Below are 25,599 nucleotides of genomic sequence, written 5' to 3'. Positions count from 1 at the left end.
GGAACACTTTCACCTGCTGCATATCTATTACCTGGGAGTAAACTTCATTTAATTCAACAGGACTTACTTCTGAGTAGACATGGTTAGGCTTGCGCTGCGAAGAACTCAACGCAAGGCCTAGTGATATCTAGGACTACCAGATCTAGTAATATCTCTCATTTTTCAAATGTTGCTCTTGGCCCCGTGGTAAATATTGGGGGGGGGGGGCTTGTAACCCTAAAACACCCAACTATAATAAAAGGGTGAGGAAATAAGGATCTGAAGGAGTAACCGCGGATTTGGGTTGAAGCCGCAGCTCTCCTTTCTCCAGCGAGACCCCCCTCCCATAAGTACTCTTGAGGGGAAAGGACCATCTTTCCGAATAGAGCCCTTGAGAGCAGCTATAGGGTGATGGTGGCGGTTGTTTTCTGAACGAGAAGCGGCTGGAACAGGAGCAGCCTTCGTTGGGGGGCGGGATGCTCGAGGGGGACCCAGCCAGAGGCAAAACGCCCCACCAGCCGGCCCCGACCATCCTCCACAGCAGAAAGAGGAGGCGGCGGCTCAACTACCGGCGGCGGCGGCGGCTGCCGTAATCCGACGGGACCCGGAAGGAAGGAGCCGGCGAGGGGCGGAGCGGAGGAGAGGAGAAGAGCCGAGCGGAGCGGCCTCGGGCTCCTGTGTTGGTGCCGGGCGGAGCTGAAGACGGACTGGCCCGGATCCCCGGCTCTCGGTAGCGGGTGAGTGGCGCTTGGCGGCGGGGCTGCCGGCCGGGAGGGAAGGTGTTTGGCCAGGGACTGGCTCCCCTTTCTCTCGCCGCCTCTGGCCTGTCCTCCGCACAGAGCCCCGCCACGACTCTCCGGCCCCAGAGCCCCTCTCTGCCGGGTCTGTCCTGCTAGCCATATGCTCCCACCTTACCTATGCTGCCCCCCACCCTGTGCCCCGTCCTCTCTTGCCCGACCCCTTGGCTCTGCTTGTGCCCTTAGTGCTGTCTCTGATATTTGTTTGCCCCTTCCCGCAAAAGATCCCTTCTTTCGCCCCACTGATTGTTTCCCCTTCCCACTAAATAATAACAATAATAATCATCATCTCGTGCTGTTTCTTACCCTCTCCTTTTGTCACTTGCCCCCAATACCCCCTCACCCTCCCTGTCTCTCGATTGCCTGCCCCGTCTTTATTTCTTTATGTTCTTCCCTGTTTTGTTTATGATGGTGGTTTTTATTTATTTATTTTAAAATAGATGTTGGTGGCTCCGTAGTTCATCAGTGCTGTCATGCATTTTGCCTAAGTAAAGGACACTTGCAATTTAGAAAGGAATCCAAGTATGGTGCCTTGCCCAGTTGTCATATGATGAGTCAGTGCAGGGAGCAAAGGGTGAAACTGGGTTGGTGATTTGACTAGTAGTAACCTTTGCCGCTGTCACATATCAAGTTGCCACTAATGAATCACTGCTATAGCACACATAAGGAGCTAAAAAATGTGTGGCAGTTTCTGTTTCTTTCACCCTTGACAACAGTTCTGTGAGGTAGGCCCTTGTCATTTCCATATACGGATGCAGAACTCAGAGTGATTTGCCCAGGTAACTTCCCACATAAACATAAGTCGGGTCAAGCCAAGCGCACCACCTCTGGACCAAGCTGGCAAGCTGTGCCCATGGCCACACATGTTCTCACTGAGGACATGATGTTCTCAGATAAGATGTCAGTTGGCAAATTCTTCCAATTGATAATTATGAAACAAAAGGCTTAATACTGATATATTCTCAGTGGTGGGAAGCTCAGAAGACACACCACTGGCTGTATGGGAAGAACTTGGCTTAATTGAAAATTAGAAACTGCAGCCTTGGTGCTGGTGGGCTATTATAGTGTAGTATATATAGCAGCTTGGGAGAAGGAGAAAGCACACACCATAATTTTTATAATAACCTTTTTTGTCCCATCAGCTATTTTGTACAGAATTAAATGCATACATGAAGTGATAAATAGCCCATAAACTTATAGTTCGTTTAATATTTTGTCCGCTCTTCACTGCTGTTTCTGGGGCATCTGAAGTCACTTAGAGTAGGGGTGATGAACCTTAGGCTTTCCAGATACTACTGTATTAGACTCCAGCTCCCATCAGCCCCAGCCAGTATGATCAATGGTCAGGAATGATGGGAGTAGTAATCTAGCACCATCTGGAGTATCACTGGTTCCTGCAGCTCTACCCTGGAAGCAAATCAAAAATATTGTTGGAGAGCAATCCTAACACTACTTGCACCAGGAAGGAAATCCCATTGAACTTTGTTTGCTTCTCGCAAATACAATTATAATTTAGCTATTAAGAAGTGCTTCCGTTTGCTTGTTTTCCTACAACTGGTATTAAAACATATTTCATTACTCAACCAGCTCATTAAAATGTTTTCATGCTTCTTATGTGGAAGTCAGGCTAGGAGGCTTTTCCTGGGGACTGTGTTCCTTTGTTAAAAATAATAGGTATGGATATTAAGGTTGCTTAATACAAATTAGTTCCCCCTGAACATGCTTTAACTATGTAGTGTTTGTAATCAGGATTTTCTAGACTCACCCTCCTACTTTTAAATTTGTTTATCAATGAAGTAGGAATACAGATATCACATTAGTGCACCTGATGTTTGGTGGTAGGAATTTTAGGTGAATTAATTTAGAACAAATGAGTGAAAATTTATGCATGTGTCAGAAGTTCAAAAAATGAATTGTACCAGAAGGCAAACTGAAAAATATTATTCACTGATATAAAACTTCATATATTTCTAATATTTAATGTGGAAAAGACGGCAGGCATTGTGTTACATTGTTAGAAAGTTACGAAGTCTTCAGAGATTAACAACAGCAAAATAGTATACAAGAAAGAGGTCTGTATTTAAAGAAAACATCAATTACTTGTAGAATGTAATGCATACCAAATCAATATGCTAGTATTTAAATGGACTCTGGAGTACACTAAACATTAACCACACGTCTATTTAAAATTGTAAGTTCTGCTGTGGGAATTTGTAAGAAGTTGTTTCTTACTAAGAAGTAATTTTGCAATCTTAGTCATATGTAGGTCACTGTAGGTCAGGCATGGAAGTTTCACTTTGATTTCCTAACATTTAAGAATCTGATGACATATGTCAGTGTAGATTATTTTGCATTACTAACTCTACCTTTTTTGGGTGGAAGGAGCATTAGGTGAAATGGAATGAATCAATAAAAAATGAAATTCATTCAAGGTAAATTTAAACAGTATTAAATTACTTTTAGTTGATCACCATTACCACCTCATTATATAATGAATACAGAAGTGCCACCATCTCTCTGATAGTGAAACTAATTGGCATTAAAATCATTGTATGTAATCTATTATACATATATACCACTACAAAGTGCTATGAAGCAGGCTAGCTTTTTAAGAATGTGTAAAAAATAAGTGTTTGCATGGCATGACCTATATACTTTCTTAGCTTTAGCATTGTAGCAGTGCAACTTCAAGAAAGGTTGCTGCTTACATGTTGAAAGGTAGGAATGCAGTTGTGTGAAAAGGTTGAGACAGAGATGATAGAGACGCAAGGCAACCAAACAATTGCAAGACTACTCCCAAGGTGTCCTTATACTTCTGATTACTCAAAACTAAGCAGTGAATGGCAGGGGTTGGATTACTAAATAATTGCCTTGAGCCTTCTGGTATGTTTCTTCCAAATCATCCAGCACTGGCCATGGTCTGAAAGTGACAAAACACATAGAAAACTACATACATAGAAAATACATAGAAAACTAACACACACACACACACACACACACACACACCTCTACTAGCCCAGCCATATGTTCTTACAACAGGTCACATACAGTGCATAATAATTATAAAATGTTACTTGAAATGTATATTATATGCAACAGTTATTGTGACTCATATTACACCACAATGTGCAACTTACATACCGTAAATATGTTGTCATATGTGTCATTTAAATCCCTTCTTAGGGCTGTCATAATTCCTTCCCTGAGAATTTAATAATTATTGGGCCTAAAATTTGTACCATGCAGGGCATCTTATGGAGGTTTTGTAAGAAGCTTACAATCTGAAAGACAGGTCGGATGAGGAGTGGATATATGTTACTGCTTTCAAGAGAGAGACAATATATTTAATAGTTGGAAAACCTTTTAGGTTAATTATTAGTAAGTTCAAAGTAGGTATGGTTTGGAAAAGTGTAGAATTGATGTTGCTACTAGAATCCCACCCCATTTCTTGAAGCATATAGGGGCTTCTATCTTCTCCTCAGATATATCCCCCTCACAAAAAAAATGCTGGAGATATCTTGCCTTGCCTTAGGGAGCCGTACAACCCTGTAAAGTTTGAAAACAGGCTTGAACACAAAGTGTATATGAAGTTTTCAGGTAATTTAGAACAAGCCACAAGCACAGGAAATACTTCCCCTATGGAAAATGTGGTTATCCTGAAAGGATGCAGAAGCAGAAATAGCCACTGAAGTATTGGTGTCAGCTGGCAACTTGGTTGTTAAGTTTGAGGCAGAGAAATTTAAATGAAAATTTGTTGGTCAAATGATGCCAGATTATATTCATCGATATGAAATCATCATCTTAAAAAGGGGATTTCTGTGACCTTTGTTTTCCCTGCAAATGATGATAAATGTTGGGTTGAAAAGAAACAAATAATGACATTACAATTTTCCACATGGACTTGATGCTGACCTACAACTTGTCAATGCATAGTTAAATGTCATATACATAGGCTCTTGCTTTGGAGGCATTTATTTGTAAGTGTCTGTCATTGAATTGTAACAAGTTATAGTGGCCACAGATCATTTGACAGAAAACCATTTTTCCACAGTTCCCAAGAAACATCAGCATATGATTGACTCTTGTCTGTGAAACATTAGCTTTCTACATATATTGCTGCAGATGGATTTCTTTTTTTGATTGGTTTTTTTTAAAGACAATAACATTATTAAAGTTATAGGTAAATTCTTAAGGTTGCAAGATTGTCATGTTGGTCACATCTTTTAAAAAAAACAAGAAAAAGGAAGTATTTAAATTAAAAATACTTACTGATTTTGTTTTGGAGGGAAGATCAATAAAGTTACCACACAAATAGTTTAATGTTAATTGGAGTTCAAATAAAAGTAGCTAAAACACAAATGTTATGTACATAAGCTTCCAGATGTTATATTGGTCACTACGGAATTGCCCTTCAATAATAGAGTGGCAGTTTTCAAACTGTGTTCACAAAACTTTGGAATTCCATAAAAGCTTGGTAGCTCCACAGTATAGGATTATTAGTGGTGGGTGAGCTGCCTGATAGACAGTTTGTCTGTCATCGTTAGTATTGCCTTGCAATGTGCAGCTGTGAAGGGGTTGAGGTGTGTGTTCTAGGAAGGCCTGTCAGCACATATGGGGCAATGTCTAGGTCGAAACAGTAACACACAAGGATTCAATGGAAGATGAGCAGAGATTCTGTGAACAGCAATATGAAATGGGATCACTGAATGTCTGAGAAATTTGAACCCCATTGGTATAGATCACTATGACTATGTTCATTCATAGGGGACACATACACACACGGTGCAGATGGACTAGTTAGAGCTCACTGTTTGTTTATAGCTCCATCAATGCACAAAAGTAATTTGCAAGGTATGAGTGGCATGGGCCCTGTCCTATGGAGCTTACAATCGAAAAGTTGATACAGAGGACAGGGAGGGAAACAGAAGTGGTGTACATGATATAATTTCATTAACTTGGGCGTAGTCAATTTCTTAACTATAGTTAAGAGACTGGGTGTGAGCCATTGTAGGCTGGGTGTCATATCCTTCGCCCTGTCCCCAATTCTTCTATTCTGGTGCGTAAATTGTCACTGCTCATACCCTGTCAGTCTGAAGCCTACCAAAATCTCCACTAGCACTAATTGCAGTTAAGGTTTACCAGGATTTCATTTTACTTGAGATTTGAAACTTAACTGGTTATTGAGACATTAAAGATTGGTAAGCAGTATTCAGTTACAGAAGTTACATAAAGATGCTTAGCATAGCTTGTAGAATTAGAAGCCTGCAGGTTCAGGTCAGCTTCTGTTTTTCAAATAAAAGGTGCTACCTCACCCTTTGGTAGCTCTCAAATAATGCATGACCATCTAATAGGTTTCACTACATTGTACTGTAACCAGATAGCCATAGAAAAAAGGCTTACATAAATCACAGTTTAGATTTATATGGAAATATTTCATCTGGAAACTTTCTTGTTCTCCAAGGTAATTGGATACTACTTAGCTTCCAGAGACCATAATATATTTCTGCTTTACTTGAATAGAACTCAATCATCAATAGAAAATTAGTTGAAAATACAGGCAGTTCTTAGAATGCAAAGTTCAATAAAACTGCTGTGAGTCTTGCAGAGTCACACAGTAGACTTTAAACTTTCATTTGCCAAGCTGTTTCTAGAAGATTGAATTTCTACAATTCTAGGTCCACAAAGTACAAATGGCTAAAGTGCAATCAGATTGTATGTTAACTCTTTCCGTAATTTTTCTTAGAGGAGTTTTTACTTGATATTGCAAAACAAAGCTGTTGCTGTTATCTAGTGAATTCTCTTCTAGTTATTTATCATAATTTTGAGAGGGGGATTTCCAAAATAGTAAGTTATCATTTACTACGTTTATAAAATAATTACCATAGAATTGTCATCCTGTATGCTGGCTAGGAGGAAGCTATGATGTTTAGCCTTGGAGAAAGCCACTGTTTCAAATATCCCTTTATTCTAGAATGGGAAAGGGGGAATCTGCTGCCCTCCAGATGTTTCTTGCCTCGTCCTTGACCATTTGCTGTGGGGTCTGGGGCTGCCTTCTTCTCGAGGACTAATATAAAGGCATTTAGAATGCATTTTAAAATGTATGCAAGATCCTGTAGGGTTAAAGCTGTTTAGATCTAAAAAATGACTCTGCATTCTGAATGTGGTAGCTAGGGAGCGAGGCAAAACCTTGGGTGCATATATGGTAGAGTGGAAGGAAAGTGTGTATATGTTTCCATGTGCTTGTGCAGACAGCGTAGAACAACTGTCAACTTCAAGGACTGCAGTGTAGGAAGAAGGCATTGGATAGAGTTATGTGGGCTATGCTTATGCAATGTTACTTTCTTGCATCTGCCCTCTCTCTGCCACCCCATGCTGAGTGTGGGCAGCAGCAGTAACAAACATTATACTCTTTGTGAAAGGACACCTATTCCTAGATCATTTCCTATAACATTTACTTGCCTCTTGCTGTGTTTTTAGTAGGCATAGGCATAGGTATTCAGGCAGGAGTGTGCAAATCACATCAGTATCCTTGGCCTGCAGTGAGAGGTTTGAAATCAACCTTTCAAAGAAGCACTGCTGTATATTGATTTATATTTGGCAAAGCCATAGCTTTCTGAAATAAAGAACACCAGCTGTGTTTTGTGGGGTTTTGATACTCGATCTGACCTGTGCAAGCTTCATTGAAAAGAAGAGTTTTAACCACAAGAACCTGGGTCAGGCTGATCCATTTCTTTGGATATCTCAAAACATCACTGCAGAGGCCACATTGCACCAAACACATAGTAATGGACATTAGAATAGGACATTAGCAAATACAGTATTGAAATGTGCAATAGATAATCACCAGCAAAAACGGGGGAAGGAATGATGCCCTCCCTTACCCTTTGTTTACTTCATGTGATGAGGTGTGGAAGATTCCTCACCCATTCCACAACTTGTTCTAGAGGCCAGTGTTACAAGTGCATGGAAGATCCAGGGTGGGCCCAGTATCCAGACCTGGTTCGAATTCTTGCTTGACCTAGAGTGACTTGGATGAACAAACGGTGAAGCTGTGGTGGGACTTTCCTTCTGTACCGCAATCTCTGACACTCCTCATGAAGGAGATGCCATATGGGAACTTAAGCGTTTCTCCTCAAACAACTGCATATGTCTTTTATTTTGGTTAGGCTTGAATATACCTCAGCATGAAAGACCCAAACAGGATTTTTATATAAAGATATCTGGTGACAAAATCCTTAATCATACATGCCAATAGTACTGCACTATTGCATTTTTATGGTTCTTTCCCCTCCTCTTTTCCATGGTAGATATATTCAATTTCAGTCTTGTAGATTGTTATTGTTGTTGTTACTACTGCATCATTTCTATCCTGTCTGTCCTTCTGCAAGGAGCATAGGGCAGCAATTATAAAAGAACAAACTACCTTTAAGTATCAAGCTTCTCAGTAAGATATGTAATTTCCCATTTAGCAATAGAAATGTCCACTTTGGATGCTGGGTATCTTCTCTACTGTGCTCCCCCTCCGTAGTTTGTTTCAATACAATATATTAATTTCCTCTCTTATATAGTGTGTTGCATTTTAGTGTAACTTTAAATAAAATCTCCAGAGGCCTCTGTTTTGATTTACAAGATTGCTTAACCCAAAAGGATCCTTCCAGCTCAACTTCCTAAAGCCGAGTCATGTTATTTTCACCTCTGAAATATGAGCAGTTATTTTGCATCACACCCTGTGGACTGATTTGTATGTTACTTGAGTAGATAGTTTTTCTAAACCTCTTGGAAGCTTTTCCTGTTCGGTATTTTGTTCAGGCAATAAATAAATCAGATGACGTGTATGTACTGCTGTGTTTGCTTGTTCTTGACCTTTGCTTTTCAGTCATGTAAGTGTCAGTTTTAGACGTGCCGTTGTGTAATGTGGAGTTCATGTGATGAGCATGTTCTGTCCTTAATGTTTTCTTTGTAATGCATCTTGTATCTAATCAGTTGTTGTATAGTTTAGCCTAGCCTTTTACAGCACAATCCCATGCAGTCTTACTTGGGAGTAAATCATATCAAAGTCAGTGGTACTTAGTTCTGAGTAAACATAGGATCAGGTTGTCAGTTTTTTCTAATAAGGGGAAGCACAGCATTAGTTTTTTCTTGTTACACTTCATGTGATAGATCTTTGCTTTTTATGTTAACAACAGAAGGTTCTGGGGTTTTTTGATAATTAATAATAGTCTTCAGGAATCTAGGAAAAACATAGCTCCTCACTCCTAATAACAGTGCCTATAGAGCTGTTTTAGGTCTTGATCCACTGATGAATTTTGCCCTGGCTACTTTGTATCATAATCAGTAAGATGTTATCCCAGACTTGTAAAGAGAAACTACCAGATCACCCATGGTGATTATTATTTTATTCCTGGTGAGCAGGGAGAGGAAGTGTTGTAAAACAGATTTTTTTTTTCTTATTCAGCCTTTCTATGTTTCCAGATAGCTAATATTAATGAGGTAAGTGGGATAAATTTGTGGCCAATGGCTATTGTGGATGTATTGCAAATCTGTGAGTGTATATATTTTCATGGGAGAGGCCAGTATATAGGCATTTCTGGGAGTGAAAGAACATGAGTGCCACCTTTGCAGTTTGTTTGTGGTAATTTAAAGTATTTCAGAAGTTCAGAGTTTATCTGAGAGCTGTAATGAGTTCTAGGGACTTTAATAAAATAAAGCAGCAAGTTGGAAGCAGTTGTTTTTTCTCCTCTTTCAAATGTTTTTCATGCACAATACTGAGCACTGCAGTTCTCAAAAGAGAAAATAAGGATCTAGTCCTTGCGGTCTGGATATAGTTTCTGGCTGTTTCAAAAAAACTATTGACCATCTATCTCCATGTTGCAACACCAGGTGATAGAAAGGTTTAAAGTTTCTCTTATGTGGCTTTCTCGCAGTTTCTATTGTCTTGTCACAAAAATGGACATTGGAGCCTTCTCTGAATCATTGAAGTTTTGATTACACTTGACTACAGCCAAGGGACTCTGAACTCATATCACCTGACCCAATCCACACAGATGTTATGGGTGAACATTTATAAAAAGTTGTAACCGCAGATTCCTGTGCCATCAGGGAAACTGAACCCAATCAGTAATTATCCTGGTGGTGTTGCAATCTGTTTCTGAGCAGGCTATAAATGCAAACACTCAAGGAGCTGAAGACATGTTTAATTTTGATTGGAAGTAGGACAGTGCAGTGATAAGGAAATAAGAGTGCCAGGGTCACTTGGATCCACGTGTTTCCTTAGACACGGCAGTGGTGATAGTGAACTGCTCCCCCAGCAGCTGTTTTAATTGTGCTGCTTCTAGTCACATTCAGGGTGTAAGGATCTTTCAGGCCTGGCTGTGCTCATACCAGTTCATCTCTTAATGGCTGATGCAGATGCTTTGTGCAGTGTGTCTGGACCAGGATTTGCTGTTGGTTCAGGAGTTCCAGGAACAAAGGGACACTTGCTGTACTTTTATGTTTCCTCCCAGTTTTACATTGAAACCCTATAGATATAAGCCCAGCCTGGTACTCTCCACATGTCTTGGACAACTATTCCCAAAATGGCCAGTGGTCTGGCATGATGGGAGTAGAAGCCCAAAACATGAATGGCAGCAGGAAAGGGATGGATGGTATAACCCTAATACAAGTACACCAATCTCATGCAATCTAAACAATTAAGAGTTAAGACTGGAGGGAAGTGTTCACTGGCCAGTAGATAAGAATCTATAAGTCCTGTAGGCTTCCTAGTTTGTAACTAATAAAACCGGCTCCTCCAAATGAGAGATATTATCTTGGTTTGCTCGAAGGATGTGCCCTTTGCTGAAGGCTGTTTAAGACTTAATTCCATACCATGATGTGCTCAGAATGTTGATTAGTTACTGTAACACACTTTTGGGTGAATATTTTTGGCATGGAAAATGGTCTTTCAGGGTCTGTTAGGTGGTGAACCTATTTGCAGCCCCACTGATTCAAAACCATTTTGTGTGTTCTCTTTTTGAGGTCCCAGCCAGTCGTGATTCATGTGGCCACTATGATGTCACTGCAGCATGTAGATTTAATTAGTTGGTTATGTTACAGAAGGCAAACAAAGTCCTTAGCTTTATCTTCATATGGAATGGAGAGGAAGAAGGAATACATCAGTTGTTTAACCCTGCTGTGAATGCTTTTGTGTCCTTTGGAGCCCCAGCAAAAAATGGCCAAAAAGAGTGCTCTTTTTCAGAGTGTGTGAAAATTTTAATGATTTCCATAATGCCCCCCCCCCCGCGCGCGGTTATACTCAGCACTATTGGTTACTTTTCTGAGAACTTTCAGACAACACATCAAGCTGCAATAGTAGAGTTTAATTTGAATAATATTGTGATTTCTTGTGCTACCTGGCTGGCTGGAGAAGGTCACATTCCTTGTATTTTGAAATGGAGATGTCTCACCCAAAATTATATGAAATTGATTATGCTATGCTGGAAGAACTACTTAATTGTTTTTGCTAGCATTGCCAGTTACTCTAAACAAATGACCTGGTTTTCCTCTGGGTCTTTTACCTAGTTAAATAAACATGAATGACCATGAATTTAAATTATGATTCACAAAAAGTACTTCCAAATTTTCATATGGAAGGGAGGAGAGTTAAACTCTAAGGCATTGTATTTCACCACTTTCATCAAAGTAAATTCTTATTTCGTAAAACATCAAAGAAGGGGTCAACAATCCCTTGGCAGAGATGATACCTCTTTATCTCCTCTGGATGTGATATTCCTTACCATTCAGTCTGGAACCAAACTAGATTTATGCTGTGCCACAACAACAGTTTGGGATGTGGAACCAATGCTAGTCTTAGAGTGAGATTAAAAAGTATAATTGGTTGTGTACATTTTAAGCAATGTTACCAATTGAAGATACATGTTTTTATTTGGAAAAAGATGAAACTGGCATTTCTGGGCTTTGGGTTCTACTCAATTCCCTGTCTGTGCCTTCTGGATTCTGTGATTTCTGAATCCAATCCTATTCTCTCTGTGTTGTTAATAATACAAGGGGGAAAGTGACTTTTGTGCATTAATGGAGCACTTCCACATTAGCAGACCTTGGAAACCCCACTAAATATGTGTGTCTCTGGACTGTAGCCACACAGTCACTTCACTTTTATTTTTACATGATCCCATTATATTACAATAGCTGCTGTAGACTTGGATCCAGGTTATTTCAGATGAAGTCAAGGGGTTTCCACATACCCATTGAGTCTTTTGTGTAGCACAGATGCTTAAAAAGGTAAAGGTAAAGGTACCCCTGCCCATACGGGCCAGTCTTGACAGACTCTGGGGTTGTGCGCCCATCTCACTTAAGAGGCCAGGGGCCAGCACTGTCCGGAGACACTTCCGGGTCACGTGGCCAGCGTGACATCGCTGCTCTGGCGAGCCAGAGTCGCACACGGAAACGCCGTTTACCTTCCCGCTGGTAAGCGGTCCCTATTTATCTACTTGCACCCGGAGGTGCTTTCGAACTGCTAGGTTGGCAGGCGCTGGGACCGAGCAGCGGGAGCGCACCCCACCGCAGGGATTCGAACCGCCGACCTTTCGATCGGCAAGTCCTAGGCGCTGAGGCTTTAACCTACAGCGCCACCTGCGTCCCGTGCACAGATGCTTGGCACACCACAAAACTTACTTCAAAATGCCTTTTGGAGATATCTTCTGATGAACAGATTTATGCTAGAAGAACTGTTCCCACAAGCACTCCAAGTTGCATTAGTCACAGAAAGTCACAGAAGACTGCAGCTTTTCTTTCTACATTGTGCTGTTCTTGCAGAGAAAGGCTGTAGGTGAGCAGATTATATGGGTCTCACATTCATGCATGCACACACCTATTCCGAGTGCAAGGGATGGAGGACCTGAAAAATGACACTTCAAACCCTGTTGGACATGAAGAACTAGTTGTGCAGAAAGTTTGCCTCTCCAGAATAGTTTTTAAGATTCCAATCCATCAGTATTGGTGGTTTCACAACTGAATAATAAAAAGTGATTTATCTCTGGATATGTTAATTCTGTCAAGTACTCCACATTTCTCTATTCATTTTCAATGTTATTTCAGTAGAGTGTTAATGCCATTTGATGTATGGGGCTTCTCTTTTGATTTCTTTCAGAACCTGCAAGATTTGGACATGTCCTTTATATTTGACTGGATTTACAGTGGTTTCAGTAGTGTACTACAGTTTTTAGGTAAGACATCTTCATATGGAATGGACAATTCTGATTACTTCCATTTCCATCACACTGATTATATCCATATATTCATGGATGGCTCTTTGATCCAGCAAAGGCTTTCATGAATGGAAGCAGGAGAGGTATTGGGGGGGGGGGTAGATTCTCCCTTTCTATTCAGTTACCTATCTGTTTCAGAGACTTGTGGGACCCTCCAGTTTGGGGAGCAGAGAGAACTATGGAGGGAAGGGAAACCAGCAAAATATACCTCCCTCCATCTTGCCTTCAAAGAAACCCCTGCTGATCAGAGAGCTGTCTGTGGATGGAAGGACGGCCTTGGATACAATCAACTGTCATGATACATATCTGCTAGCAGTCCACCTCACTAATGTTCCATTTCTGGTTTAATTTTTCCGTAGCCTATGCTGTACCGTGCAACCTATCTTTACTAGACAAATAAATTAACCTGCTCCTGGCAGTTGCAGTGGAAGGGGAGCCACAGAAATACACAGCATTGTTCTAACCCCATGTGCCATGTTCTTCTCCCTTGCTCTGCAAAACATGGGAAGCTGGAGTGGAAAGCAAAGTACTTTCAGTCGGCAATGTGAGAAAGGAAGCTGCTTGACAGCTGCCAAATTGGGCAGCATCCTCCGGAGAGCTGATTTTCTTTTCTGAAAGATGCCAACTGTAAAGCGTGTTGTGCTATTAATAATATCATAGGAACCTGCTTTATACAGAGTCGGATCATTGGTCCATGCAGTACGATTAAGTGACTAAGTACTATCATAGAATTGTGGAGTTGGAAGGGACCCCAACCGTCATCTTGTCCAATCCACTACAATGCACTAGTTCAGGCTTCCTCAACCTCGGCCCTCCCGATGCTTTTGGCCTACAACTCCCATGATTCCTAGCTAGCAGGACCAGTGGTCAGGGATGATGGGAATTGTAGTCTCAAAAAACATCTGGAGGGCCGAGGTTGAGGAAGCCTGCACTAGTTAATAATCACTATGGTCTACTCATTACAGACTGACCACTGCCTCTATAAATTAGCTTCTGTACCGCAAATATATACCTTGAATTGGGGGTAGTAATAAAGTTGCAATTAAAAACTAAAATGTAGTAGCATTTTCAATTTGGTCTATAAAATGTTAAAGTGGCCTGTCAAAGCCTTAACAATGTACTTGTTCGCAAGTCTTCCTGAAGAGAGAACACACCTTTTCTAATTGATTGAAACTGCCACTGGTTATTGTAAAATGCTCTTATCCCTGCTGAATTGCCTGCACCTCTGATAGGCCTTCTGACTTTGTCCAGTTTGGCAGCAATAAAGGCACCTTTGTATCATAGTACGCTTAGCAGCAGCGAACTTTATCCTTCAAATCATTATGAGCTGCAGTTTTGCTAGGGGCAGATCTTTTGTAACAGATGAACTCATTAAGACTGCCTCTTAAAGCAATCTAGGTTACTCACTAGCATGACAAACATAATAAATTGTACAAACCAGCACTGAACTGCAGATTACACATGTTTACTCAGAAGTAAATTTAAACGATGTAATGGGGCTTGCCTTGCTCAGAAATAAAGATGCATGGGATTGCAGCTCTGGACATTGAAATGGTTTAAGATGGTGCATTTGTAAACTCCTAAAGGAGGAAAATACATCTTATTGAGAAGAATAAATCACTTTAACTTTACATGCATGCATACATACATACATACATATTTCAAAAACTATCTGCAAACACAGCACAACCCCACTGTTTGCATTACTGTAGTGCATTGTACTTGGGCTTGCCTTTGAAGACTGATTAGAAATAACAGTTGGTTCAAAATACAGTAGTTACATTACTGCCTGGAACAGAATGAATTATAATCCATTCTTTTTTTTAAAAAAATCCCAGTATATTTTCAAATACAGTTTAAGGGAGGGGTAGAGAATATTAGGGACACGGGTGGCGCTGTGGGTAAAACCTCAATGCCTAGGACTTGCTGATCGTAAGGTCGGTGGTTCAAGTCCCCGCGGCGGGGTGAGCTCCCGTCGTTCAGTCCCAGCTCCTGCCCGCCTAGCAGTTCGAAAGCACCCCTAAGTGCAAGTAGATAAATAAGGACCGCTTTATAGCGGGAAGGTAAACGGCGTTTCCGTGTGCGGCGCTGGTGCTGGCTCGCCAGATGCAGCTTCGTCACGCTGGCCACGTGACCCGGAAGTGTCTTCGGACAGTGCCGGCTCCCGGCCTCTTGAGCGAGATGAGCGCGCAACCCCAGAGTCGGTCACGACTGGCCCTGACGGGCAGGGGTACCTTTACCTTTAGAGAACCTGTTACCTTCCAGTTGGTTTTACACCCCCCAAATCCCCATCAGTCTCGACTAGCATGGCCAACCATTAGGGATGCCCCAGAGCACCCTTGACATAGTGTTGGTCCAAGGAATTGTGGGAAACTAAAATGGCAGCTTTCATTGGGAAACAGAAATGGTGGTGTTTGTATGCACACTGGAGGGCACTGTGCTAAGGACCTTCTCAAATCTGGTGCAGGCCCTGGATAGGTCTTTTCTGAGGTAGCATCCTCACTTATAAATTATTTCCCTGGTTGCAAGTCTGGGGAGGAAAGAAGAGATGAAAAATATTTTTATCCCCCCCCCCCCCGCTTTTTAAAGCTATTAGGTCTTTTTAAAAGCTCTGCTTTTGGTGGTTGCTGTCTTTTTTAAAAAAGGGGTGTTGTTTTCCTGATTTTCATTGTGGATTTTAAATTTCATCATAAGCCGATTTGAGAATCTGTTGAACTGAAGAGCAGGGCAGCAAAAGCTAAAAATATAGATTGTATAAACCATTTAGGACCAGCAGTGTGAAGAGCTTCACTGCAATTTTGAAGCAAATGTGTCACATCATTATGTTTATGACACACAGGAGTTCATCTAAAGGTCTGCTGGTGCTTTTCATCACATCCTGAACGTGTCTAAAATAGTATTGTGTCCATAATTCTTTCACAGAGATAGTCTATGTATGAGAAGCATCATTTGTGAAGTTAGCTAGACTTTCAGAGCTGAGGCCCCAAGTACCCTGGGAACTCCCACCACTGCCCTCCTGGTGCTCAGGAGGAGCATTAGTGGCTGTTATCACCTGCTGCCTTTTACATGCTTCTGAGGATTGGGTCCCTGTGGTGGGAACCCTCCTCCTCCTCCTCAGGGGCAGCAGTAACCACGAAAAGGGCTGTGGCTCATTGGTTCGAGCACATATTTTGCATGCAAAAGTTCAGTCCTGCTGCCAGTTGGTGTAGACAGCACTGGCTATAGATGGACCAATGGTCTGATACAGTATAAGGTAGCTTCTTTTTTTCCTAGACAGGATGTTCAGAAATTTTGCCGGGTAAGCAGAGCTCTCTGAAATCCCCTGCAGCTGCTCAGAGAGAACATAAAGGTAAAGGTAAAGGTACCCCTGCCCGTACGGGCCAGTCTTGCCAGACTCTAGGGTTGTGCGCTCATCTCACTCTATAGGCCGGGAGCCAGCGCTGTCCACAGACACTTCTGGGTCATGTGGCCAGCGTGACAAGCTGCATCTGGCGAGCCAGCGCAGCACACGAAACGCCGTTTACCTTCCCGCTGGTAAGTGGTCCCTATTTATCTACTTGCACCCGGAGGTGCTTTCGAACTGCTAGGTTGGCAGGCGCTGGGACCGAACGACGGGAGCGCACCCTGCCGTGGGGATTTGAACTGCTGACCATGCGATTGGCAAGTCCTAGGCGCTGAGGTTTTACCCACCCGCGTCCCCAGAGAGAACATAGGAAGCTGCTTTATACCATTCATCTAGTTCAGGATTTTCTATGCTGACTGGCAATGGCCCTCAAGGGTTTCAGGTACGGGTCTCTCTCAACTCTAGGTGGAGACACCTGGGATTTATGGCCCTTTCCAGTCAAGTGTCAAAATTCACCATTTATGGGTAAGTTGTTAAAAGTGAATAACCCCTGTTAGCTCAGTCGGTAGAGCATGAGACTCCTAAACTCGGGGATGTGGACCTGAGCCCCACATTGGGCAAAAGATTCCTGCATTGCAGGGGTTGGACTAGATGACCCTCAGGGTCCCTTCCAACTCTATAATTCTATGACTCACATTAAAAAATCAGTACATGGATAAAGCATGAATTTTAAGCTAAGATGTATTATTTTAGGCTCTGAAACACATTCATTTTCCATTCATTTTCTGATGATGCATGCTAATGGAAAGTTGTTTTTTAGCCTTTCAGTCTACATTTTCTTATGATTTAGGGAAAAGCACACTCAAAACTGACTTCGTTCTGCAGGCCTTCAGAGCAAAACATGATTAGTAATTTTAAATGTTTCTGAAAAGGAGATAGGCACTGTGGGGGAGGGGTAATTGACTGAGAACTCACTGAGAAAGGAATAACTTTTAGAACTCAACAGATGTTTTATCACTTTTCATCTTTGCAATTTCTGCTTGAAGATTTGTGTGCAGCTCTGAAGCTTTCCCTTTCTCATTTCTTTTTTCACGGTCAGCCTAGTTGGCTCAGTAAAACTCAGTTCAGTTGACTCCTATTCTCTATTATTCATTATTCAAACGGGCTTAAATTAAAAATGGCATTTTAGAAACATAACTATAATTGCATTATAATCATAGTAATGTATTAGGAAACATCTGAGGGCTGACTTGTTGTTCAGCTAAGGAGAATGTCTGCCTGGATCAAAACACAAACATTCATAATGTAGATATACATACCCAAGTGACTTCGACTCCCATTATTCCTGACTGTTGGCCATGCTAAATTGGAATTGATGGGAACTGAAGCCAAGCAACATCCAGAAAGCTGCAGGTTTGCTATTGCTGATCTAGTTCAATAGTCTACTCTGGCAGTGGCTCCCCAAGATATCAAACAGAGGTTTTCCACATCTCTTGCTATTGGATGCTTTTATCTGGAATTGTCAGGGAATAATCCTAGAAGCTCAGCATGCCAAGCATGTGCTCTGTCACTGACCTATGATCCCTTCCCAAATGTTGTGGAGATCTTAGATGGAGCCTCCTACGCTTGTAGTACTGCATTCTTCTCTTAGTTTTAGCAGATAAACTTGAGCTAGAATGATAGCCTGTCTTAAAGGTGTCATCCTCTTTCCATCTTTTCTAGAGTAACCTGATCCTGAATACTTGCATGGCTGTATTTACATATGTAGAATGTTTTGAGATTATGTGATGATAGGGAAATTGTTGTGTTCCATCCTAAATAAGCATTTAGCAAAACTTAATCATCAGACATTCTATTATGATGAGACACTTGTGGAAATTAGTACTTACTCATCAAATACTTTTATCTTTTCCAGGACTGTACAAAAAGACTGGTAAACTAGTATTCCTTGGTTTGGATAATGCTGGGAAAACGACTCTCCTACATATGCTTAAAGATGGCAGACTGGGTCAACATGTCCCCACACTACATGCAAGTAAGTCAATATATCCTTTCTCTCATACAGTGGTACCTCTGGTTACAAACTTAATTCGTTCCGGAGGTCTGTTCTTAACCTGAAACTGTTCTTAAGCTGAGGTACCACTTTAGTTAATGGGGCCTCCCACTGCTGCTGTGCCGCCGCCTCACAATTTCTGTTCTCATCCTGAGGTAAAGTTCTTAACCCGAGGTACTATTCCAGGTTAGCGGAGTCTGTAACCCGAAATGTTTGTAACCCAAGGTGTTTGTAACCCAAGGTACCACTGTAATATGCCCAGTGCTGTTTCAAATCTCAGGACTTTAGTAGACTATTGAACTAGATCAGGAATGGGGAACCAGAATAAACTCTTCCATTCAGTGTGAGTTAGACTGCAGCCTTATGCATGCTTGCAGGTGATTAGTAGCATTTACTTCCGAGGAAGCATGTATAGGGTCAGTTTCATCACCTTGTTCTATACACTAGTAACGAACTTAATTCGTTCCGGAGGTCCGTCAGCACACAATTTCTGTTCTCATCCTGGGGCGAAGTTCTCAACTCGAGGTAACTCTTCTAGGTTAGCAGAGTTTGTAACCTGAAGCGTTTGTAACTTGAGGTACCACTGTAATGCAATATGGTTTATCAGTATGATTATTACCTTTACTAGAGAAGAGTTTGCTGTAAGATAGGGTTTTGAAAAATAGTATTTTCTGTTTCTGCAGCTGCAGAAGAGCTGACAATTGCTGGTATGACTTTCACTACTTTTGATCTAGGCGGACATACCCAAGGTAAGAGATGCTAACATACAGAAGGCTTCTTTTAACATGTTAAGCTTCCTTGGTTGCACATCAAAAGTTATTGCATTGCAAGAGGGTTATGTATTTTCAATTCTGAAAACATTCCTGATTTTATAAAATTTTTACTGTAGTCTGTTATATACACATGTAAGGTGTGTGGGATGTTGGACTTTTTCATCAACACAGAGTGTGCACAGCGACTGGAGCGTAGAAATAAAAGGCTGTCCGCAATATCTTTGCTTCGTTTTAATATTGAAAATGTAACAGCCAAACTCTGCAAGCCATCACCACTCCTCACCAGCAGCATACAAAACATACAGTATGATCAACTTAAATACAATTTTCAAATAATCAGTTATCCTATCACATCCCTTCCTGCATTCGGTGCAGAGAGTAACTCCCTTTCTAATTAGGCAAAAAGTCGAGAGATCACAGGTGTGCAGCTAAGTAGGTCAAACTGCAAACATACACCTGTGAGCTTCAATTAACCAACCCCGTTCACTGACCACTTTAAGATAAAGAAAAACCAACACACTGACATGAGCTACAGGATGCTTCAACTGCAATATTTGTACTTAATAGAATGGAAGTGGTGCATTGCACTTATAGTGATAGAATTTTCTAAAAGGTCCAGGATTATTGCAGCATTTAATTTTCAATGCAATACTAAAATAAAAGTCAATGTGTGCCTTTAATTAGTCTCTGATTCTTTAGAGAGCTTAAAGTTGTGAAACACCTCTGTTTTCATTATACACAATAAAAATAGGTTAAGGCAGCAATTTGATCAAGTGGATTTAAGTTGATAGTTGTATCCAATGCAGTTCATTGTGTTCCTGGAACAACTTCGGCTCATGCAATGGAATTCCCCCTTCCTCTCCTACCCCTGTGACCCCAAAATCTGTTCCAGTGGGATTGGGGAACCCCCAGAGCAGATTTGGTAGGCTCTAAAGATTTGGAAGAAAGGAGAGAAAGAGGAAGTTCCACAATAACAATGACTACAATGGATACAACCCTCCACCCTTACAGTGAACTGATCCTCAAATATTTCTTGGTTTTGTGTGTAAATACTTCAGCATGGATACTAGGTATCCGGTGGATCAAAGAGGGCATTTTCTAGAATTTATTAGAGGCTGAAACAGAAAATATGTTATTGTCTTGGGTGTAGTTTAATTTTTTTAGGAGATAAATCTTCTTCTTTGGCGATCACTCGTAGCCAAGTAAGATTGCCTTCCATAAACACGTGTTTAGGAGATAAATATTTCAAATGGCGATACAGCCATTTTGTTGTGTTTTTTAAGTTCTACCACGAAGTTTAGCATTCTTTTTTAAAACCTGCAAGCCATGTACCGTAGCACATGTTTAGAAGTGGATCTATGGCTATTAAGGCTGTTTCTTGCAGTAAAATTAATATGGTTTTTCAGTTTCAAACCCAGTACTTCACACTGTAGAACAAAAGAGAGTGGGCTTTTAAAAAGCTTTTAAATATATCTCCTAATGCCCTTTTTAAAGTTTCTGCTTCTTAATGAGGTGTTACTATGAATAGAATTAGAAGAATAACAGATAATTTCCTCTTGCAGTTCCTTTATAACTCTCTTTTGTTAGCTCGCAGAGTGTGGAAAAACTATTTGCCTGCCATCAATGGGATTGTCTTTCTGGTGGATTGTGCAGATCGTGAAAGACTGGCTGAATCAAAGCAAGAAATTGATGTGAGTTAGTAATGTACTTGGTATTTGTAAAATACTAGTGAAGTGTGTGACATTTTGATGGATGGGGAAAAGAGGGAGAGTCTGTATTTTGCAGAGACAGGGGGCATTGCATCTGTATGGCTACAGCATCATATATGACCCTACAACTCAATAAAATAAAAATAAAAAAGAGAACTTTTGGGGGAAAGGTTATCTTGGTGGAGACTGGTGCATAAGCGCAAATGGGACATTGCCCCACCAGTGTTGGTCTTCCTATTTAAAACCACCCCAGGGGTGGTACTACCTGTCAGCTTAATTCTCCTTAGTCTATAGCAGGGGTAGGCAACCTAAGGCCCAGGGGCCAGATGCGGCCCAATCGCCTTCTCAATCTGGCCCGCGGATGATCCAGTAATCAGTGTGTTTTTACATGAGTAGAATGTGTTCTTTTATTTAAAATGCATCTCTGGGTTATTTGTGGGGCATAGGAATTCGTTCATTATTATTTTTCAAAATATAGTCCAGCCCACGAGACAGTCTGAGGGACGGTGGACCGGCCCTCAGCTGAAAAAGGTTGCTGACCCCTGGTCTATAGGTTGTCCTTGTAGAACTCTGAAAATAGGATGAAGGGAACAAAACTAGAATTAGTTGGCTCTGGCTCCACCTACTGTTAATCTCCCTTCCTTCTGCCCCACCAGTCTCATTAGGCATAAGCCGTCACTGGATTATCTGATTGCATTTGATTTTCACAGCTTTCTATCATATTTGGTATTTCTACTGGTTTTTTTTTTGTGTGTGTGTTTTAATTTATTTAATCATTTTTTCAATACAAACAACAACCGCAAAAGACACATACAACAAAAACCATAATAACACTAATAACGCAATTTGACAATTCAGATTTGAATACTAATATACCTATGACTACACCTTTTAAACAATATTTCCCCACCTCTCCTCCCCCTACTTCCCACCACTGTCCACCTTATCGCTTAAATATTCCTTCCAGATTTCTTCATATTTATGCATTCTTAATTTACATCGACATGCAATTCGTTCGTATGTAGCTAGTCTGCCCATACTATCAATCCATGTGCTCAGCGGAATCTTTCTACAGGTTTTATACATTTGTTAAATATGCAGTTCTGTAAAGCTTTATTTTCCCTGGTTAATTAATGAATCTTTGTTTAGTTTGATGGAGGAAAGCCATGTTATGGTTGATTAATATGTGGCCATTCTCTCTATTTTTGAATATATTTTGGCCTTGATGTAAGAGTGAGAGAGATCCTTCAATGAAATATTTTTAAAGGTGTCAAAATTTTCTCCATCTTTTCTCCATTGAGTCTCTGAAGCTTCACTTCATGTATGTTGTATATGAATGTATAAAACCTAACACATGTGTCTTTCCTCTCTACATAGGCACTTATGACAGATGAAACTATTGCTAACGTGCCTATCCTAATTCTTGGTAACAAGATTGACAGACCAGAAGCCATCAGTGAAGAAGGGCTACGAGAGATGTTCGGTTTGTATGGCCAGACAACAGGAAAGGTATTAATTGTCCTGTTCCCATTGCTTCAAAATACATAATTTCAATGTGCCTATCATTTTCTCCCCCCAGTGTTTCTGTGGTCTGCTTTACTGAAAGCTTGCATATACCGTATTTTTCCATCTAAGACGCCCCCATGTATAAGACTCAGGGGACTCAGGTTTAAGAAAATGGGGGGAGATGGCCCAGAGTATAAGATACCCCCTAATTTTTGACATTATTTTAAGGGGAAAAACCTAGTCTTATACATGGAAAAATACGGTAATTCTTTGTCGGTTCCATATGGTTCTCAAGATGCATTTTTAAAAGGATGCTTACAGGACTTCATAGATTCCTTTTTAAAATAAGTCACTAGCAAGTAAGCCTTTACAGATTACTTGTTCACCATAAAGCCAAGCTGGCTTTGTTAAATTGTACTTTTAATATAATACAGAATTTTTAGAGCTAATTGTCTAATGGAAATCTGAATTGTTGCTTTGTGAAATGTTCTTGCTAATGCCTCTAGCAATAAACCGAAGGGTTCCAATTTTAAACAAAGTTTATTTTAAATATTTTAATTAAATATAATTATAACCCAGGTTGTGTCATTTACAATAGGCAACTTTTATGTTTGAATACCAGAAGCAGATTTCTCTATTATTTCTTGGGCTTCTGGAAATGTTACCACCCACTCATCTGAAACCTACTTTTCTATGCTCAGGAAATAAGCCCTCCGTGAACATGAATGACAATGGAGAGAAAGACACTTCCCTTCTAGCGCTAGGGGAACCTATTCCCTCAGTGGTTGTGTCTTCATGGAATCATAGAATTGTAAAGTTGGAAGGGACCTGTTAGTCATCTAGTTCAACTCTCTGCACTTTATTCTGCTAGAGGCGAGAAATCCTGTTAGTATAGTGGAGAGGCCTCAAAACTAGTACAGAACCAAAACATGCAGCAGTATTGCCCTTGTAAGGTACTTACGGGGGGGGGGGGACACAGAGATGGAACCTGAGTTTTCCCAGAAAATTAGTTTTTATTGAGAAAGCAAAACAAAAGGCAGTTGTGTGTTAACCAGGCTTTCTCAACCTCAGCCCTCCAGATGTTTTTGGCCTGCAACTCCCATAATCCCTAGCTAGCAGGACCAGCGGTCAGGGATGATGGGAATTGTAGTCACAAAACATCTGGAGGGCCGAGGTTGAGGAAGCCTGGTGTTAACTGTTGAAGACAGTCCCAAAGAAGAGAGGGGTAGAGGTGAAAAGAACTATAAGGCTGAATTGTTTTCAATTATAGCTCCCCTACCCAACTTCTAGGTTGGATTACTGTAGTGATCTTTAACAGGGCTTGGAGAACTGGCCAGAAGAGGGTTGTGGTCACCATATTAGTCTCAGCTGATAGGAAGTCATTCAGCTTGGCTACTTGAGGCTCAAAAGGTACAGAGAAATGGGAAAGATTGAGTTTCAATTTATTGACCCACTTTCTTCTTTTTTATGTCATTTTCAGGGGAATGTTTCAGTGAAAGAATTGAACACCCGACCCTTAGAAGTCTTCATGTGCAGTGTGTTAAAGAGGCAAGGCTATGGTGAAGGATTTCGTTGGATGGCACAATACATTGATTAATGCCAAAATCACACTATCCCAAGCCTGTTCATTATTTGATCTCTCAGTGTACATAACTTGAACTCAATAGACTTTGGTTACAATAGCGTATTTTTTTTATTATTGTATCAATTGTGTTAAATTTTAAGTGTAAAGACTGAAAATGGATTTTAAGCAAGTTTGTCAATTTGGATCTTGTAACATTAGTCTCTAGTCCTATAAAACCACTTTCTTTTGGGATTCATAGCTTGTCTCTTGTCTGCAGTCCTTTTTTGTGTGACCGTGACTTTCTAGCTCGGTATGGTTTTTTTTTAATGCAGTTTTTAACAGCTCAACTCTGCAGACTTGTTGGTCATATATAATGCTCATCATGTTAAATTTTTATGTACTTTTTTCAAAACTGGTTTTATAAATGTAGAGTGTATAACCACCTCTCAAAGAATAGTAATGAATCAGCTTACAGATAATTGCATGATGCCTTACAGTTTTCAATAATATACTTTCTTATGCAACGTCATGCAATAAAACTAAATCCCGTTTCTTGACATCTTTAATGGGAAATACTTCATTTTAATGTGTCTTAACCTAGTAAGGATGTCTCAAAATGTGAATATGTGGGGTAGCTTTTTGAAATGCAGTATAATTTCAGTGCACTGTAGATTTTTAAATTTATTTATCTGATTACTTTTTTGCTGGGAATTAATCCAATTAATTTTAACCATGTTTTCTGAATATCAGCATTCATTCACAGTTCTCCACGTTGTACAGCAAGAGGTACCATGATCTCACTGTATCATAGTACTAGTGAATGCCTGGATTTCGTGCAGGAATTTAAAGAACCACAGGAAGAACGAAAGGCTTTGTGCCCTGCTGCATCCATAGGTTAAACAGTGTTTTGCACAAGCTTCTGGGATGTGACAAAGGTGGATAATTTAGGATGGCAGTCTATTGGCCTAAGGAATAGGGCAGTGTACTTAGCACTTAAGATCTACAAGATTTTGTTTTTCTGGATTTTCTAAATTTTTCCTAGATTTCCTAGATTTTATTCACTATGTCGAGGCCTCTGAGTGTAGCTGTTATACCCCCTACCTTGAGCAGTTTTCATTCCTCTTGGAAGTGTTTGTGCATTCTGTTAGTTGCTATGCAGTGTTTGTTATCTCTTATCAGCCAGTACTCCCTAGGAAGGAGATTCCTAGTTGCCCATTTTGGCTATGATAAAATGCTTTCTTTAATGAACTGTTCATGGGTTGATGAAATTGATAGCTGTCGTGCAGAGAAGAAGCTTTGCAGTTACCTCATTCATGAGTAGGTACTATGTTGTGATTTTTGTATTAGCAAATGGAATAGTTTAAGATTCTTGGCATAGTTGATTGATCTGGGGTACTACCTACAAAAGTAACCTGGCAGAGTAAGCATCTCCTTAATGAAAGAGTCATGTGAGGAGCAGGGACTTGGCTCCTTCCTGTCACAATAAACAATTATTGTGGCACCCAGACTTAACCTATGTCATGTAATACATCAAATACTTATTTTTGAAGTATGGTCAGAGATTGTTATAATGTTGAGACTTCAAGGATAGCTTCTCTATGTACCTATATCC

The 25,599-nt window shown here is 40.6% G+C and overlaps 1 protein-coding gene across 1 annotated transcript; it reads left to right on the top strand.

The window, feature by feature from the left end:
* The first annotated feature begins 560 nt into the window (after positions 1 to 560).
* SAR1B (secretion associated Ras related GTPase 1B) lies at positions 561 to 24,245 on the top strand. Its single transcript, XM_079968165.1, has 7 exons — positions 561 to 716; positions 12,922 to 12,997; positions 18,298 to 18,417; positions 19,119 to 19,184; positions 20,796 to 20,899; positions 22,295 to 22,426; positions 23,904 to 24,245. Exons 2-7 carry the CDS (start codon positions 12,940 to 12,942, stop codon positions 24,018 to 24,020), a joined length of 597 nt encoding a protein of 198 aa, XP_079824291.1. The 5' UTR covers positions 561 to 716; positions 12,922 to 12,939; the 3' UTR covers positions 24,021 to 24,245.
* Positions 24,246 to 25,599: the final 1,354 nt, after the last annotated feature.

This window comes from Podarcis cretensis, assembly GCF_951804945.1.
Source record: "Podarcis cretensis genome assembly, chromosome: 2".
In the NCBI taxonomy this organism is placed as follows: domain Eukaryota; kingdom Metazoa; phylum Chordata; class Lepidosauria; order Squamata; family Lacertidae; genus Podarcis; species Podarcis cretensis.
Note: the sequence above shows the minus strand (reverse complement) of the source record. Positions and strands in the feature narration are given on the sequence as shown.

What these genes read in the sequence shown, in the direction of transcription:
- SAR1B (XM_079968165.1), top strand. Translation starts at nt 12,940, where the DNA reads ATGTCCTTTATATTTGACTGGATTTACAGTGGTTTCAGTAGTGTACTA. An exon ending in AATCAAAGCAAGAAATTGAT is followed by an intron (nt 20,900 to 22,294) that starts GTGAGTTAGTAA and finishes CTCTCTACATAG; the next exon opens with GCACTTATGACAGATGAAAC. An exon ending in ATGGCCAGACAACAGGAAAG is followed by an intron (nt 22,427 to 23,903) that starts GTATTAATTGTC and finishes TGTCATTTTCAG; the next exon opens with GGGAATGTTTCAGTGAAAGA.